This window comes from Dermacentor silvarum, chromosome 8 (genome assembly GCF_013339745.2).
Source record: "Dermacentor silvarum isolate Dsil-2018 chromosome 8, BIME_Dsil_1.4, whole genome shotgun sequence".
NCBI lineage: Eukaryota > Metazoa > Arthropoda > Arachnida > Ixodida > Ixodidae > Dermacentor > Dermacentor silvarum.
In genome coordinates, this window is record NC_051161.1 from 42,970,285 (window position 1) to 42,987,379 (window position 17,095).

The following is a 17,095-nucleotide window of genomic DNA, read 5'->3' on the forward strand; positions in this document are numbered from 1 at the left end:
TGAGGTTTTGCTTACGCACACGAAAAGTCAACGGGACCCTAGCCATATGCATACAGAACCCTGCCTTATGCAGGGCGCGGGCAGTGACCCTTCGACTTTTACAAGCTCGTGCGCGTATCCTAACCTTGCGGTTCTTCACGCTATATACCCTGAAAGGTAACCCAGTGCGGACTGCCCTGCCTGTGGACTAACGGAAACATTGAACCATGTGTTGCGGGAGTGTGAAGCCATCGGCTCCGCCTTCGGCGAGGATAGGTGGGCTGCGCTTTTGGGCAGCCCCGAACTCAACGACCAGACCCTGGCCGTCCAGAGTGCCCGTGATCGGGCCGTCAAGCTGGGCTTGGCGGTCCCTACGTGGGACTAGCCGGGTGACACGGGGTCTCCCCTGCGTCTTCTCTGGACCTCAATAAAGTTATTTCACTCATTCACTCACCATAGCCATACACAGCTTCGCTGTAAGAGCACACGAACAAGCATGAATTCTCGCTCGTTATATAGCGTACACGTTATAAACGGGATTGTTGCAGCCTACTACTAAGTGGTTCATTTGGAAAGGAAGGGGTTGGCGCTATCTTCTGCAGCACTTGACGGAGCACGGCTCAGCGCCAACGGGAAGGGAGAGTGGGAGAAAAGGAGGGTGTAGAGGAAGGTGTTGGTGTCGCCATGGCAGGGGCGAAGCAGACCGGCGGGCAGGAACGGGGTCACGCCATCCGGAGGGTAGGGCCTTGACAGCTCGCAGCTGGCCTGGTGTGGTCAGCCAGTCCAAGGCTGGGTGGTGGGGCAGGGCCGGAGGGCCTGCAAAGAAAGGAGCCAGCACCCATGGATGGCCGCAAGGTCATCCATGTGTGCTGGCGGTGTTAGAGAGTTGTTGAGAGCCCTGATGAGTCCAGGTACTCAACTACGCTGAGCAGGGCCGGGAGGTGGTTTCGACGGGGGAAGAGGATGTCCTCCTGTCGTGTGGTGGGAAGTCCAAGGCGGCGAAACTCCTGCAGGAGCAGTCCACGGGGTTGGTTGTGTGCCGGGCAGGCCAGCAGGAGGTGCTCCAGTGTCTCTGGCTCACCACAGGAGGCGCAGGCAGGTGAGGCGATGAGGCCAAGCCGATGGCGTCGTGCGGCTGTCCAGCAACAGCCGATTCTCAGCCGGAGTAGCAGCGAACTCTCCCTCCGTGCAAGGCCGCGTTGTGGTAGCTGCCGTGGGGGGTGTTCCAAGGACACGCGCTTGTCAGGATGGGACACCTGGAGGTGCCTCTGAAGTCGGAGCCTCGTGAAGTCCGCGGCTGTGACTGCCGCACTCAAGGGGACGTCACCGTGGTGGGCACTCTTGGCTAGGGCATCAGCCTCCTCGTTGCCCGGGATGCCTACATGAGCGGGGATCCAGTGCAGGGACACCGGGCAACCTGCATCCTGTAGTGCCGCCAGTCGCGTTGAGAGGAGGGCGACCCCCAGGCTCGTCCTCTCCGGCCTCTGCAGGCTCAAGAGGGCTGCCTTGGAGTCGCAGAAGATTGCTGCTGGAGTCTCTGGGGGTTCCGCTGTGAGCAGGTCGACAGCAAGGTGGAGGCCTGCTACCTCCGCTGCTGTGGAGCTCGCATGGGCTGGAAGGCGACACTGCCTACTCTTCTGCAGGGCAGGTATGATGCACGCCGCCGTCGACGAGCCTGTGTCGGGGACCACGGAGCCATCGACGAACACCTGCAGGTGGCCCTCAAGGTCCTCGTGGAGCAGTGAGGCCGCCGTCTGCTGCAATGCGCAGGTCGGTGATCGCCGCTTGGTGATGCCTGGTAGCTCCGTGGTGATGGCGATAGGAGGTCTCTGGGGTGGGGGCAGCTGCACTGTGTTGGGGGGGGGGGGGGGTTCCCGATCACCTCCTCGTACAGGCAGCACAGCCGCCCCATCTGCGAGGAAGGCCGTGAGCGCAAGCGGGTCAGCAGGCCAGCGCCGTCTGCAGCATGGTGGAGTCGGTCGATGTGCCGCAGGCCCTGCTGTAGGAGCAGCCGCGGCAAGGGCCACGCTCCAGCCTCGGCCAGGGTGGCAGCGACCTGCGAATTGCGCGGAACACCTAGGCAGAGCCGAACTGCTGCCCGGTGTTGCAGCTCTAGCTTCTTCAGGTGGGGTGGTGGTAGCGCCACCAGTGGGAGGGCATACCGCAGGCGTGAGGTGGCTGCTGCATCGAAGAGTTGCAAGGCCCACCTGGTTGTGCAGCCTTGTCCGCGGGCGAGGAGCTGCGAGACGGCCTTGAGGACCCGGAGTACCTGCGCGTACAGGGCCCTGGCAGCAGGCAGCCAGGTGAGCCGGTGGTCAATGCGTAGCCCCAGGTATGTGACTGCCGTGCTCCAGGGGATGGCGACGTCCTGCAGGTGCAGCCGGGCAGCTTGGCGGCGAGCGGCTGCTCGCGGGTGGAGCAGCATGGCCTCCGTCTTCTCGGCCGAGATGTCCAGGCCGATGCTGCTCAGGTAGGCCGCTGCAGTGTCCAAGGCTCGCTGCAGGGCCTTGCGTGCGCTGCGAAGGTGCTGCGGTCGTCCTCGGACCCACAGGGCGATGTCATCTGCATAGATCGAGGACTCGACAGGAAAGTGAGGGTCGATCGGCAGGGCGGCAGGCAGCCGAGCCATGGCCAGGTTGAACAGGAAGGGACTCACCACAGACCCCTGCGGAACGCCTGCCGCCACTGCACGAGGAGAGCTCTTTGCTTTCCCCACACGTACCTAGAGTGTGCGTTCCTTCAAGAAGGACGTGATGAAGCGCCGCAGGTTTCCCCCAATGCCGAGGAGGTCCAGGGCCTGCTGGATGACTGGGTGGGGCAGGCCGTCGAAGGCTCCCTTGATGTCGATGAGCACCAAGAGTACGATGTCTCCACGGGCCTTGGCCTCCTCCAGTGTGGAGACCACGTCTGCAATGGAGTCTGCAGTGGATCGTTGGCGCCGGAAGCCTGTTTGTTGGTCGACCAGGAAGCCCCTGGCACGAGCCACCCAGTCCAGCCGGACCAGGGCGATGGCCTCCATGACCTTGCAAGCCGCAGAGGTGAGGGAGACCGGCCGGTAGGACGACAGGTCCCCGGCCGGCTTTCTGGCCTTCAGGATGGGGGCCACGATGGCCAAGCGCCAGGACTCTGGCACCTGCCCTGACCGTCAGGTCTCGTTGAAGCAGTCGAGCAGGCGCTGCTGTTCGTTGGCGGCCAGGTTCCGCAGCATCTGCGTTGTGACCCCGTCAGCTCCAGGTGCGCTGCGACGCTTACCTCTCCGTAGGGCCGCCTGAAGTGGAGTGTTAGTGGCTCGTCGCAGATCGTGGCCACCTGGCTGCATGTCCACTCTGGGTGGAGGCATTGAAGGCAGGTAGGCTGGTTGGCAGGGGGCAGCCCGACCGGTAGGATGGCAGCAGTCCGGGGAGCAGGGGGAGCAAAGCGGTCTGCCAGAAGTTCCGCGAGAGCCTCCTCGCTGATCCCAAGCGTGATGGCCACGGCAAGGACTGGTTGGCGGCTCGTCCTCCTGTTGGTGAGGGATTTCAGGAGTCGCCAGGCCAGGGGGCCCCGGGACCTGTCCCTGATGGTGGAGCAGAGGCTGCTCCAACTTTGGCTCCTCCTGCGCCGAGCCTGCCGTCTGCAGCAGGCATCCACCCGTCGGTAGTCGGTCCAGTGCTCTGCCTTACCCGTCCGGATGGTTCTGCGCTCTGCGCGGCGTCTGGAGGCACGAATGTTCAGCAGGTACAGGTCCGGGGCAGGGGTATGTGGTTGGGCAGAGCACTGAACGCTGGCCGCCTGCGCACACTTAGCTATGGCACTCAAGAAGTCACAGCCATCGACTAACTCCCTGCAGTGCTTCCTGAACAGGGACCAGTCTGTGACATGGTATGTTCTTGACCGTGGCCTGCTCCCAGACACCGGGCTGATCACAATGGGAAAATGGTCCGACCCCCAGGTGTCTGGAGCTGTGGCCCAGGAGTAGGTGCACTGCTCTGTGGTGAGTGTGAGGTCGATGACTGTGTTCACTCCATGACGGACGTAGGTGGGCCCTCCGCTGTTGAGGATGAGCAGTCCCGCTCGGTTGATGGCCTCGGTGAGGGCTTTGCCTCGGCGGGTGCAGCTCCGACTGCCCCAGTCTGTGTGATGGGCGTTAAAGTCTCCACACACGACTGCCTGCCCGCCGAGGCGCACAGCTAGCTGGACGAGACTAGTGGGGTCCCACGTCGTTTGTGGACGGTTGCAGCCTTGGCTTCCAAGTCGTTTGCAGGCTTTCCTTTGCTCCCTCCCTCTTTTCTGTTTTCAATGTCACGTCGCTATTTTTGCGTAATGGGCTTCCTTAATGAAAAATGGTTACTGTTTTATGTATCGTCGCCTTGGAAATTGTTCGGCGTCAGAACCTCAGTAATTTTTCTTAATCTCCGCGAGAACGGACAAAAAGTAGAGAAACTAGTTTCAACCGAAATAAACTTCTGGCCACGCAGCACACCCCCGGATGACCGGTTAACGGCAGAATGTATCCTTCGGGATGAGAGCCGGGCTGAACGTTTAACAGTCCACTTTATCTTCTTGACCCGTTCCCGTATACGCACGTCATCCACCTCCAACGAACGCGGCGTAAGCGTAAGACAAATTGTTCTTCAAATTTGTCGACGCTTGACCGGGCACCTCACTTGGACGTGCGGGCGCGCTCAATTTCGCACCCTAGAGCACCACTCGTTTGGTTTGCGCTTGACTTACAGACGTCGCCAGCTGGAATGATCGTGTGTGGTCTTATTGCAGTTCTTTCGGTGTGAACCGTTATATCCGTGCTGTACTTAAACAAGAAATGCAAAGGTCCTGTGGCTCCTTAACGTTGTCCTGCGTGAGAATGAACCAGCAATAGCCGGCTGCCTTCGTAAATTCGAACTCCAGACCGCCGCGTTTCTTTAATCTGATGTACACACAATCCTCTATAAAACATTTAAAAAAATACAGAGGTGGGCTTTACCACACAGTCAGTGTTATTATGGAGAAGCCAGCTTTAAAAGCGCTCTTTGGTGGAGTAAGTACGTGCAGACACATCGTGCAAACGTTTCGTGTTTCACGTGTATACGACATCACGTGACCAGTTAACGAGAACCTTTACAGCATTCCTGAATTCTCGGATTCACGGAAGCCGTATCAATGCCGTGAAGGATTGTTCTCTAAAATTTCGGAGTGCTAAGTCGTACTTATTTATTTCCCTTTCAGTGAACTTGTTTTGCTGCAGATACGAAAGAAATATAAACAGACCGAGAAACGTGTCTTCATGCGTAACGTCAGTGACGCGCAAAGCATTGCATGAAAAGCATACAGCTTGATGTCAGGTTATGTGACTTGGAGCAACATGCTATACGAAAGCAACACTTGGATTATTAGAGAGACACCGTTCTGGAGGCCATCGAGTTTTCACTATTTCGGGGGCGTTGATGTACGCCAAAAGTGAGAGCGCACTACGTAGACATTTTTTTTTTTTTGCAATAAAACACACGAGCTCATGCACAACAGCAGAACGCTATATCTGCCCGTTCACCTCTGCTACTGCCGGTACATTTTGAGTCATTCCGCGCCAAATCAGCCAACGTTGTTTTCGATCGCCACAAATATAGCTGAAAAAATTTACACATGTTTGTTGAAGTTAGAAACTTATTCTTCGCGTTTATGTGCCTTGCAAAAATTTGTCTTGCATTCTGGCAAATATTTATTGTTCTTGCCCAACTGAGCTAGAACGCACCAATCAATTATATTTTTTTACAGGCATGTGATATGATCCAGACATTCAGATGGTGTGTATGGCAAGAAAATGAAGTGCTGTGACTGCCAAAATAGCCATTTTTTTTACAAATATTTAAACACTTCGAGTGCTTTGGCACCGGCAAAAGCGAGTAAAATTTCAAAGTTTGAATTCCTTGCTCGGAACGCAGGAAAATCCAAAAGGCACAAATTAAGTATACAGTGGTAGCCCGGTTGACATAATATCATCGAAAAATATTTGAAGGTTTGATGGTTTTGTATATCGCCTCAAAAATAACGGTAAAGTAAAATTTTCGTACAAATAATTTTGTTTTCTACGTCAGAAACGTTGCTTTGGTGATCGGTCTAAAAACATATATGTGATACATCATTAGATAGCTCTGCATGCCTGCTATACTTGTGAGAAGTTACGAAAAACTATAATACTAAACTGGAAAAATTGTGTTTTGAAATGTTCGTACGCGGATCGCGCAGACAGCATAAATACGTATATGAAGCCTTGCCGTCTAGCAAGGAGAAATGGTTAATAAAATAAGCCCGAGAAACTATTCAACAAATTGTGACTGGCCACTTTTTTATCGATATGTATACAGTCGACATCAAGCGCTGCAGCCTCGACTTTTTTTTATAAATGCGAAAAGTGGACGTCAACTACGTCTGAGCACATCAGTCTGAGGAGCACATATGAATTTTATAGCTAAGCATGTTCAGGCTGTCGAACAGATTTAACACGCAACACAAGAATATTTTGTTCACGCTCGTGTAAGCTTTCAGTTGTAATTACGAAGGTGCTTTCTACTTGCATCGTCTTATGACAGTCTTTGTGCTCTAGGGAGCAAGGCACAAAGTCTTGCTCCCTGTATGTCGCACTGCATATTGATATGTCGCACTGCCTTGCAGTGCGACATATCTTTTAAAATGTTTGCGTGAACGATATCAGTGCTCTCTCTGGATGTATTGGCTACCTTAGTGCAAATATTCCTATTTATGAACTCCATTGAAACGTACCTTTCAACTCTGCAGGACTCCCTGTTGAAATTACCACGTCGTGGTATTCCATGTGCAATGGCTGTGTGGTTCACCTGGCACACACCCAGCACACGCCGTATTGCATTAGAGCGGTTGTCTCCTGGCAATCAAACGCAGACCATAACACCATTTCAGACGAAGCCAGCTTTGTCGCCTGCATCCCAGGCTGGCGAGCGTGGGCGCCAGTCGGAGAAGTGCCGGAGCTGAGACAAAAATTCAAAAAATATTTTTTTTTCGCGTTTACACAATAATACCTTCTTGTAAGTTCTCACATGCATAGCAGACATGTAGAGCTATCTAATGATGTATCATATATATATTTTTGACCAACCATCAAGGTTGCTTTCGTTACCTTGAACACGAAGCTTTTTTTTTTTTTTTTTGGAAAAAAAAAGGGGGGGGGGGGGAGGGGTAGGAGCTCTACAGTTGTTTTTTTTTTCAGGCGATCGGCTAAACCTTCAAATATTTTTAGGCTATACTATGTCAACCGGGCTACCATTCTATATTTAATTCGTGCCTTCTGGAATTTCCTGCGTCATGCAAAAATAAATTCGAACTTTGCAGTTTTATTGCCGGTGCGAAAAGCACTCAAAGTATTCAAATATTTGATAAAATGGATATTTTGATAGTCAAATCATTGCATTGTCTTGTCATACACACCAGTTGACCGACTGGATCACGCAATTTGGCTCTGAAAGAAAAAGACAAAGAAAAGATGTTGATTGGTGCCTTCTAGCTCAGCTGGGCAGGAAACCTAAATTGCCGCCAAAATTTTTAAAAATACTGTGCAAGTAAAATAAACGAAATAAAAGAGAACGAGTTCTGCACTTTAAAAAGAATGTGGAACTGTTTTCAGCTATATCTATGACGTTCGAAAAAAAAAAAAAGAACGCTGGTTGATTTGGCGGAGAATGACCCTTTTCTTAGTGACCGTTTGTAAGTGCGAAAGACATTGGGAATGCGACCTAAAAAAGCCTACGATATATGGCGAATTATTTGAGAGCTTTGACGTGGCGCATCTTCGTTTGCACTTATTCTCTTCCGAGGGAACGTGGCGTCGCTGTAAGGCAGTCGTTCATTTGTTGCCTTGTTCCGGCATGCGCGGTGACGATGCTTTACGAGAACCTCTCACGCAACACGGACCGTAAGCCTCCCTTCCGAAATCAAGGAGGTCAATGTGGTGACTTTTGAAGATAACGCGGAAACTATGACCGACGAAGAAGCGCCCAGGTCAGCAGTACTACTTCGCTGGGATATTTTAGCGGGGCCGTTCTCCAATGAAGGGTCCGCTAAAGAACTGCCAGGTATCACGCCCTGTTATCTCAAGCCGTACAGAGACTGCTTATCGTGGTAATAGCAAACAACAGCGACCCCTATATGCCGAAAAGACAAGCCTGAGGGTTAAAGGTTGCCGAGGCTTGCATCTCGGACTTAGGAACCCTCTCTCAGTCCTGTTTCTTCATCGTTTATTTATTTTGTTCGATGCTCAGATAATGCTAAGAGAGAGAGAGAGAGAGAGAGAGAGCAGAGGAATGGGGGAGTTGAACTAGGACGATCGCCCGGTTTGCTACCCTACAATGGGGGCAAGGAAAAGGGGGGGAACAGGAAAGAACCGGCGTATAATACCGACAGGTATTATAAAAATGAGAACAAACTACTACTACAGGTTCTACCGAAGGTGGGCACCTACGCTATTATTTAAATACAGACTTCACAGACTTCAAATCACAAATTCAGATTTGTGATTTCTGCCGCTTTATGTTTTATTTTTTATTATTATACAGTAGTTCTTTGTACTTCACAGTATCTATGTTCTGCAGACCTTCTGCTAGACTATCGAAATAATTTTTTTTTGTCATGAGAGCCTCTGTTTGATGCCAACGTTTGCTGTTTGATGCCTTCGTCTCGAGAGGAACGGTCTTGCATCTGAGTCTCCGCTTAAGAACGCTCACTTTGGACTGACGATTATTTCCTCTTCTTCTCATTTGGCTCCTTCGAATGCGTTAGTTAACGAGGGAATCTGACATGGGTGAGTGAATATTAGCACGAAACGCCTCTTAAGTATCGCGACCTGTCCCGTGCTTTTTTTTTTTTTTTCGGAGGCATGTCTGCAGCTCTTTACAGTTCAGAGGCAGTATATACCTTCAGCCATCGAGCTTCTAGCAAACGGCTGGAGTGTGCATACTTAAACCAGAGGCCAAAACCTTTTCGCGTACTTTCGCGTGGGTGGCGAGCGAGAGGTTAATGACACAGCGAAGGAGCCATGCTAGCTCTTCTTCTCTTGGTTCGCGCTGCAGTGGAACGCCGGCTGAAGAACACCCACGAGCGACTGCTCGACATTATCCTCAACTCCTTAACACATGTTATCTTTGTTTCCCAGGAACTTCTCTCACTTTGTCCGCGGCAGCGCACCTTTCGTGTTTCTCTTTCTACTTAGTCGGAGTGAAGACGACGCGAAGAGGGTTCAACTACCTGCATGAAACCGCTCTGTCTTAAACTGCGTCTTGAAAAAAAAAATGAAAAAAAAAAACAATGACGAAGAAAAAGAAGGTAGTGGAAGGAGCGGTAGGGGTACGTGTTAGAGGTGCGCGACGACAACGGAGAAAGCTTCAGACTTTAGAGGGGCTTCTTCAAAGTAGGCTAAGCGTGGCCTCTCTTTTCGTCTGTATTTAGGGAGGCGTTTTTTTTTATTTATTATTTTGACGTACAAGAGAAGCGCAGCCGGCAGCCGCTGCCGTTGGCGAAAGCTCACGCGTCTCTACGCGTCTCACTGTGTGTGCGCGCGCTAGGCTCGTGAGCTTGAAAACGACAACGACAATGGCAAACTTTCCTTGACCTCGATAAGTGGCCGACGTTGACGCCGAGCATGACCCCCCCCTCCAGTTGACCCCTCCTCACTGTCAGGAGAAGGAAAAGAGAGGAAAAAGAAGCGGCAAGAAACGCAAAGGGCAGGTGTATTCCGCAGCTCAACTCTTCACTCTCTCACCCCACCCGTACCTTTTGCGAAAAACCCTCGACGCGACCCGGCCTGGCGTGGACATCGCCGTCGCAGCCGGCGCAACGCTTCCTCAGCGCTTAAGGGGTTTGGAAATCGGTGAAAAACACCTAATGTATTCGCAGGAAGACCTAAAGTAACGGGTGAAGTGCTGCCCCCCCCCCCCCCCCCCTTCCCCTCGGTTTCGAGCAGGAAGTTATGACACCTGACTCTGCCCGAACGCGAAATCCTTGGAATATGCAATCCAACGAGTCCCAGTGGACGTATATTGTGAAGCAACGTAAAAAAGAAACAGAAATTTGTCACAGGTGAATGCTTAAGAAATGATGAAAAGCGGCTGACGACGACCTCTGCTTAATCAAAGTAGCTTCCGGAGTATTGATTCAGGTCTCACCGATGGCGAGCGCCCGAGGAACTTCGATTGCGAAACACGAGTGCAGGAAAGTGAGAACGTGACTATCGCATCTTCTGATCTCTTGCACGTATGGGTTCCATATCATCTTCGTCGTCGTCATCATCATTTCAGTTAAAATGGTAATCATCCTCTTCAAGTGTACTCCAAGACGATAGCTTCTTCTATAGGTCCCCTATTATACTTGTTCTGTGCCAGGAGCGCCCGCCTATAACGCCTGATTGTTTTGTTTTTCTTTAGTACGGAACGGTTCTCTGTGAAAAAAAAAAAAAGGCCTGGCTTTAACCTAGCTGTTTCTACACGCCGTAAATTACTGAACATGCCTGTCATCATCACCATCATCATCATTATCGTAGTCCTCATCGCCATAATCAGCCTATTTTTATGTCCACTGCAGAACAAAGGCCTCCCCCAGCGATCTTCAGTCACCCCTCTCTTGCGCTACCTGATTCCAATTTGCACCTGCAAATTTCCTAATTTCATCACCCCACTTAATTTTCTGCCGTCCCCGACCTCGCGTCCCTTCCCTTGGCATCCATTCTGTAACTCCAATGGTCCACCGGATATCTGCCTTACCCATTACATTGCCTGCCCAGTTTCATTTTTTTTTCTTAATGTCAACCAGGATATCGGCAATCCTCATTTGCTCTCTGACCCACACCGCTCTCTTCCTGTCTCTTAACGCTACGCCTAACATTTTTAGTTCCATCGCTCTTTGCGCATCGCATAGAGGGCCACATAGAGGACGCCTGCCATAGAGGACCAACGAATACAGCTCCGCTAATACGCCTTGGGATGCCGTCAACTACACACCCACACTCGTTCAAACGAAAAGCACCCTGGAACTGTTATTACCCGCTCGTGCATGGCTCCCAATCAATCGGTCAAGCATTTCAGCGACACCCCTTTGTCACAGATATATCACGGGTTTACGCCATCACTGCAGTAAAAACGCATTGAACAGGACCAGAAAAGGTGGTGTAGTAAAGAAAGCTAAGATATAACACGCCTCGTTCGAGATATGTCGTTACGTAAACAGCACCGACTGGACCAGCAACCGACTTTCCTGAATGTGCGCGCTCGCTGAGCCAGGCTTTTGCGAAATCCCGCACCTCGTTCACTCACCTCCGATACACAGCGAAGAGCGAGACGGAAGGACAGTGACGAGAAGTTGAATTGCGCCATTGAGAAGTGCGCAGTATAGTGAAAGACTTCTATTCAGCCTCGTGAAGGAAATGCCAGCCCTTGTGTATCGGCGCTTTGTAACCTCAGCGGTAAAGAATCGAAGTGTTGTGTGTGCCGAATAAGACTGTTCATACTTTTTTTTTTCTCTTCCTGAGGAAAAAAAAAAATGCCGAACAGGAAGGATTTGGCGCTTGCCGCTTGCAGCGTGGCCTTATTCAAAACATTGTTAGCCGGCGGCTTTCGTACTTTGCTTCGCCTATGAGCGAAGTTATGGCATAACCGGCGTACGAACAGGTCTTATGCAACGAACCGTGGTCGCAATTCTTACGCGGATGTAGAATTCGATGCCTGCCGGTTTTTCTACAGCCATGTGGTCCTGTGACCCGTTGAATGGAACCTGCCCTCCTTCTCAAAAGAGCATAAAGACGGCATACGCGAGCCGCATTAGTGCTTCCGTATATCGATCTCTTACGTTGCTGCCAGCTCATGAGTGCACCTAGAAGAATGTGCTTTGAAAGGTACGGAAGTTCGCCCTTCCGACAGTTTGTTTACACTGGGAACATTGGGCGCGCTTGCTCGATCAAAACTAGAGCATTTGTTATTTTACCGATTTTACCTAGTTAATGTGCTTCTGTGCCGCTATCTTAGACCTTCAGCACGACCCCTTTTCAGCTGTATACTACATGTTGCCCATCGCCTGCATGATATAGCGTAAACTTATCAGGCGAGATGTCGCTTTTGTTTATCACTTTCCCTATCGTATTTACTGATTAAAATAAAGTTGTTATCAAGATAATGTTCATAATGTTTTAGCCTAACACAAATTTTTCGCCACTCTTGCAGTGTACCATCTAGTTGAAATGTGACGAGCGTAAGCGCCCACACACGCACACACACGCACACACACGCACACACACGCACACACACGCACGCATGCACTATCAACTCATTTCGAGGAGGCAAAGTTCATCAGCAGGTAATAAGAAAGCGTATGGAGTGTGCATGGACAGTAAAATTATGAAGTTTGTTGCTGTTCCGCGTCGAATGTGACCAAAATTATCACTAAACATGAGACCATCTTCAAGGCGACAGTGCTATTTTTAGGAATCTGCTATTACTTTCTTCAAATCCACAAAAGCAAGAATATTGCATATTATAGTTCATGTCAGCGAGTAGCTTAGGCGTACGAAGTATCTGAATTTGGTTTTTTCATCGTAGAACAATGCATGTAACGGCAAAATTCAGAGCTCCCTTATGAGGTGGCTCAGTGGCTCTGGCGTTCTATACTGCTGAGTACGAGGGGACAGCCTGAAATTAACTGCGTTTTGAGTGGACGTTAATAAACATCACGTGGTCAAGTTTAATCTGGAGCCCTTCGCTACCGCGTCCCTCACGAGTCATAACCGACTGCGCTGCTCCGTAGCGTTAAACCCCGTAATTGTCAATTTTCAATTATCAAAATCACTGCTCTTATTTTCAAAGCAATTCGCACACGAGCGAAATTTCTTATGAGGCTGCCACTCATGACTGGGAACATGTTATTTGTGAACACGGCCAGCTAATGACACCATTTTTACGAACAAAAGACGCAGTGAATCAGGCCCCAGTTTCTAAAGGGTAAGAATGCGGCCATTCTTAAACAAGAAACTTGCTCCTCAGCGGGGAGCTTGCTGTTGATGGAAAGAAAAAGAGAAGAAAAAAAAAAAAGAAGAAATGTGACCGCTTCAATTTGCCCTTTCTTTCCCATCTTTTTTTCTTCGCTTGCTGGAGCTTTCCGGCCAAGCAAAGACAATGGCCTTCCGTCAGTGCGGACGTTGCTGCAAGAAATGAGCGCCAGAACATTAGCGCGGGGGAAGTCACTCGTCATGTAACCGTTCATTTTCGAGTGCCGCCACACCTACAGAAGGGCAGCCGAGGACGATTCTTTCACTGCAGATGTATAAACGGCAAAACGGCGAGGTACAAATGCAAGACATTACAGTCAGCCATCTAGGAAGTGGTTGTAAAAGACAGCAATGGAACTAGTGCGCGTGGAAAAGTTGCTTGCTTTTGAGGAAAAGAAGAAAAAAGAAAAAGGAAAACGAAATAGTAGGGAATGATATACAGCAGTACCAGCTATAGACTGAAAGAATAACAACAAATAGAGTAAGCACAGCAATGAAGACGCTAATAGGTATGTGACGACAATTCACACGAACCGGCGCCTTTCTTCACGTGTACACAGGGAAGTATTCGCCTGGGACTGGGCTGTGGCTTCGCTTTGCAAAAGCAAGAAGCGTGCACCTTTCCGTTCGAGCCACGGAGAACGGAACCCAGACAGCAAGCTGGTAGTTTGTTCGGGGCGGGCGTGGAATGAACACGCGTGGCTCCGCGTGGGAAGAACACGGACGAGTTAACGTTGGCTCTCTGCGCACAACGCAAGAATCATCGTCGCGCTTGTCAAGGGAGCTCCTGCGTTCTTGATTTGGTTCCATACTTGACTTTTTTTTCTTTTTTTCCTTCGAGGCCGGCTTTCTTGGTGCCGCATATTTCAGCGCCCAGCCCGCCCTCCCGTAAGAAAGCAAGCCAGCCAGCCAGCAAGCCCGCCTTACACTTCTCTTCCTGTGAGTCCGAGCGAGCATGTACAGGTGTCCGAGGGCTCAGAACAACGAGACGCGAGTCAAAGACAAAAGAAACAGAAGCGGCAGCAGCAGAGGCGTAAAGCAACGTGCGCGGCGCTGAGGATATACGAGGAGACAGTGGGCAAAAAAGCCAAAGCGCGCGCATCAAAGAGGCGTGAGAGGCCGTGCAGCGGCATTCCGCGCTGCGCTGCCTTTGCCCGCCTGAAAGCCGGCGCACGCGTCTGACACCCAAACAACGACCTCCCGCCCATCTCCCAGCGAAGGTCCTCTCCCATCATCCCGAGACTACGGACGACGAGGACGGCGCGCGAGCGGCGGTTGTTGGTGTATGGGCGAACGTCACGTCACTGCGCAGCTGCCTACTCTAGTGACTGCAAGCGGCAGCCGGTTATGCGGTACGCGCATGCATATCGTCTTGTCTTGCCTCCAGGGTGGTGTCGTGAATACCTGCAGTATACGCGAGAGCTTGAGACTCGGAGGGAGGAAACGTTCTTATTTCGGTTTGGAAGAAACGTGGTCATGTCGTGTCATGTCCTCTTTGTTGGCTTTGGTGCAGGCGTATAACCAAGAAGAGCTGCCGCGCGCGCCGCGCTATGCGTTTAGTGGGTGGTGCCGGGTACGAGCGCAGGAAGTTAGTGCGCTGTTAAGCTCGAAGCACGAAGCACGTTCCAAGTGCACACGGACAGTATAAAGTGCCGCTGCGCACGTGATGGAAATTTCTATGGCCATCGCCCGTATGGCGTGCGCGGTTTCCTTCCGCGATATGCACGTCGGGGCGACCCCCTACGGTGCTGGACAGACACTTCTCGCGCTCCGTCTCAGAAGTGGTTGCGGCATCGCATTGTCAAAAGTGTGACTTCCTCAACTAATCAGCGCGTCCACGCGTGGTACGTGCGTGCGAAGGACTACGTATCCCTCGTGCGCGCATGCTTGTCGCAATGTCCTTGCGAGGGCTCTGATAAATCATCGTGAGGATTTTAGTAGGTTGTTCGTATAGTACGTTATGTCATGTGTAGCATGTGCGAGCCATACGGGCAAGAGGTAACGCGCAAGCGTTGCTGGAAACGATAGGCCCAAGAACAGCCTAAGAGGCGCACTCCACAGAGTGGCTCTTTCAAGCCGATGTGAGCCAGTTTAGTGCGAAACGAAGAGTGGGCACTGACGGCATGACCAAAAGCACCGCGATTCGACTCACTGGCTATGTGGCGTTATGCTGCCGAGTACGAGGTTGCGGGCTCGAGTCCTGGCTGCGGCGGCCGCATTTCGAAGAGGGCGAAACGCAATAATGTGACCAGAAAAACTTGACCTACGCTAGCGCGCACACACACTTAAGGAACCCTGAAGGCTTGTTTTTTTTTTTTCGTATGCACGTAAAACAAGAGACAATAAAAAAGGAATTGTACGTCTACTCCACTTTCACTAGTGCATAGAGTACGGGCAAGCAGCGGAGCCCCGCTTGCGAATGTCATATAAGCAAGACGCGTTTCGAGCTATAGACGCGTTTCGAATAATAGCTAAATGCACGTCCTTCTCTCCCAACTCTACAGGAATTCGCCCCGCTGTAGTCCCAAAGGACACGCCTTTCGACGTAACGTCGTTCGACGTCGTTATCAAAGCAACGTAAGGCGTTTTCGGAGCTCTTTGTCGAAGCATGATGGGTCGTTTAGCTAATGGCGGATGTGGCTATAGCTGTTTACTTTGGTCTCGCGGCAAAGTACCGGCCCCTGTGCTTATAAAACGACCACAACTGCAGCAATGATGTAGATCATAAATGCTTCGTTTTCTCTTCTTTTTTTTTTTAAATCGCACGGAAGTATGCCTACGTGCCTGCGGTATCCTTGAACCATTCATTCGCTGATGGTCTGCAGCCTGATGTTCTCAGTCACTGCTCAAATGACCACGCAAAAGGCCAAGTGAGTTAATTTTTTTGTTTGTTTCGGAATTCACAATGATGCGTTAAATGGTGTTTCAATGTTCGCGTATTTGCAATACCGTGGATGCTATGTGTATGCCAATATGCTGGCAAATAAAATTTGCCATGGTTGAACACGGTTAAACCAAGTTTGCCAAGTGATAGCATGGTTTTGCTTTTTTTATGAAAGGACACATAGGCTGCTCGGAGCGGCCGCAGAAGCGAGCGAATTGACCTTCATGCTGCGTCTCGCTTTAACGTGAATCAAGCGTCGAAAGCACAGCGCATACGAAGCTAGCAGCACTCTTCACACATCGCAGATCACTTTGATAAAGAGGCCCGCGCGACCGCGCACTTTGTCCACATCGCAGATCGCTTTCAAGATGTGGGCACCCACGCGGCGTACGCAGCAGCCGCCGGTAGTGGCAGGCTAAGTCCCAGTTTGACCTTGGCTGAGCTTGAAGGTCAGAGTTACGGAACCAGGCGTTTTCTGGGTTTGTACCTGGAGTAGTACAGCTATCGCTCTAATAAGTCAATTTCACTATGTACGGTGGTTCGCAATTTGCTTAAACTGATTCCACCCTGAACCATAAAAAAAGAAAAAAACGGTAGCTGAGGAAAGGTATTTTTAGTAAGGACCATATGACGTCATTCCATCGCTAAGCCATTCGAATAATTAATCTCAACCGTAAATAGCTATCGGGACTTCGTTTACACTCCTTGTTCTTTTCGCTCTTAGTTTTTCGAACTTACTCGCTTTTGTTGCAGCTGGCTAGGCAATCGGGAGTTACGACGCGATTCGTAAAGAGTAAGTGTACAGCCTGTCCCGAAAGCGTACAGGCCGCTAATGTCCTGACGGTGCTTGCAAGCTTATTCATTGGCGCTACATTCAACAAATTTCGCTTGCCACGACACTGGGCCAAAGGAAATGCCGACGTCCGTGGCTCTGTCGTACAACACTTTTTCGATGATAGCGGTGTTTACATTTTTTACGGCAGACTGTACGTGTCTCAATATAATAATTATTTTTTGTGGAAATATCTAAAGAATGTGCAGAGTATTATACTGCAGGTAAGACATAAGAACGAGTCATTTTGCAGATGCCCTCTGAGGCGTTTTACTTCACCGGCTTCTTTAGAAATCAGCTCTGCACTGAACTTACGACCTGCTTACACAGTCAGGTGTGTGCCGTTCATTCTGTTCTTAACTTCGCA

At 50.7% G+C, this 17,095-nt stretch overlaps 1 protein-coding gene across 1 annotated transcript; it reads right to left on the reverse strand.

Annotated features, from left to right (window-relative positions):
* Positions 1-857: 857 nt before the first annotated feature.
* Positions 858-2,608, reverse strand: LOC119462097 (uncharacterized). Its single transcript, XM_037723443.1, has 2 exons — positions 1,862-2,608; positions 858-1,781 (listed from the first exon to the last, which is right to left on the reverse strand). The coding sequence occupies exons 1-2, from the start codon at positions 2,606-2,608 to the stop codon at positions 858-860; spliced, it is 1,671 nt and encodes a 556-aa protein (XP_037579371.1).
* Positions 2,609-17,095: the final 14,487 nt, after the last annotated feature.

Excerpts from the sequence above, each read along its gene's own strand:
- LOC119462097 (XM_037723443.1), bottom strand. The coding sequence starts at position 2,608 with ATGGCTCGGCTGCCTGCCGCCCTGCCGATCGACCCTCACTTTCCTGTC. Across the intron at positions 1,782-1,861 it reads TGTGCTGCCTGTACGAGGAG|CTACCAGGCATCACCAAGCG; the intron begins GTGATCGGGAAC and ends ATCACCACGGAG.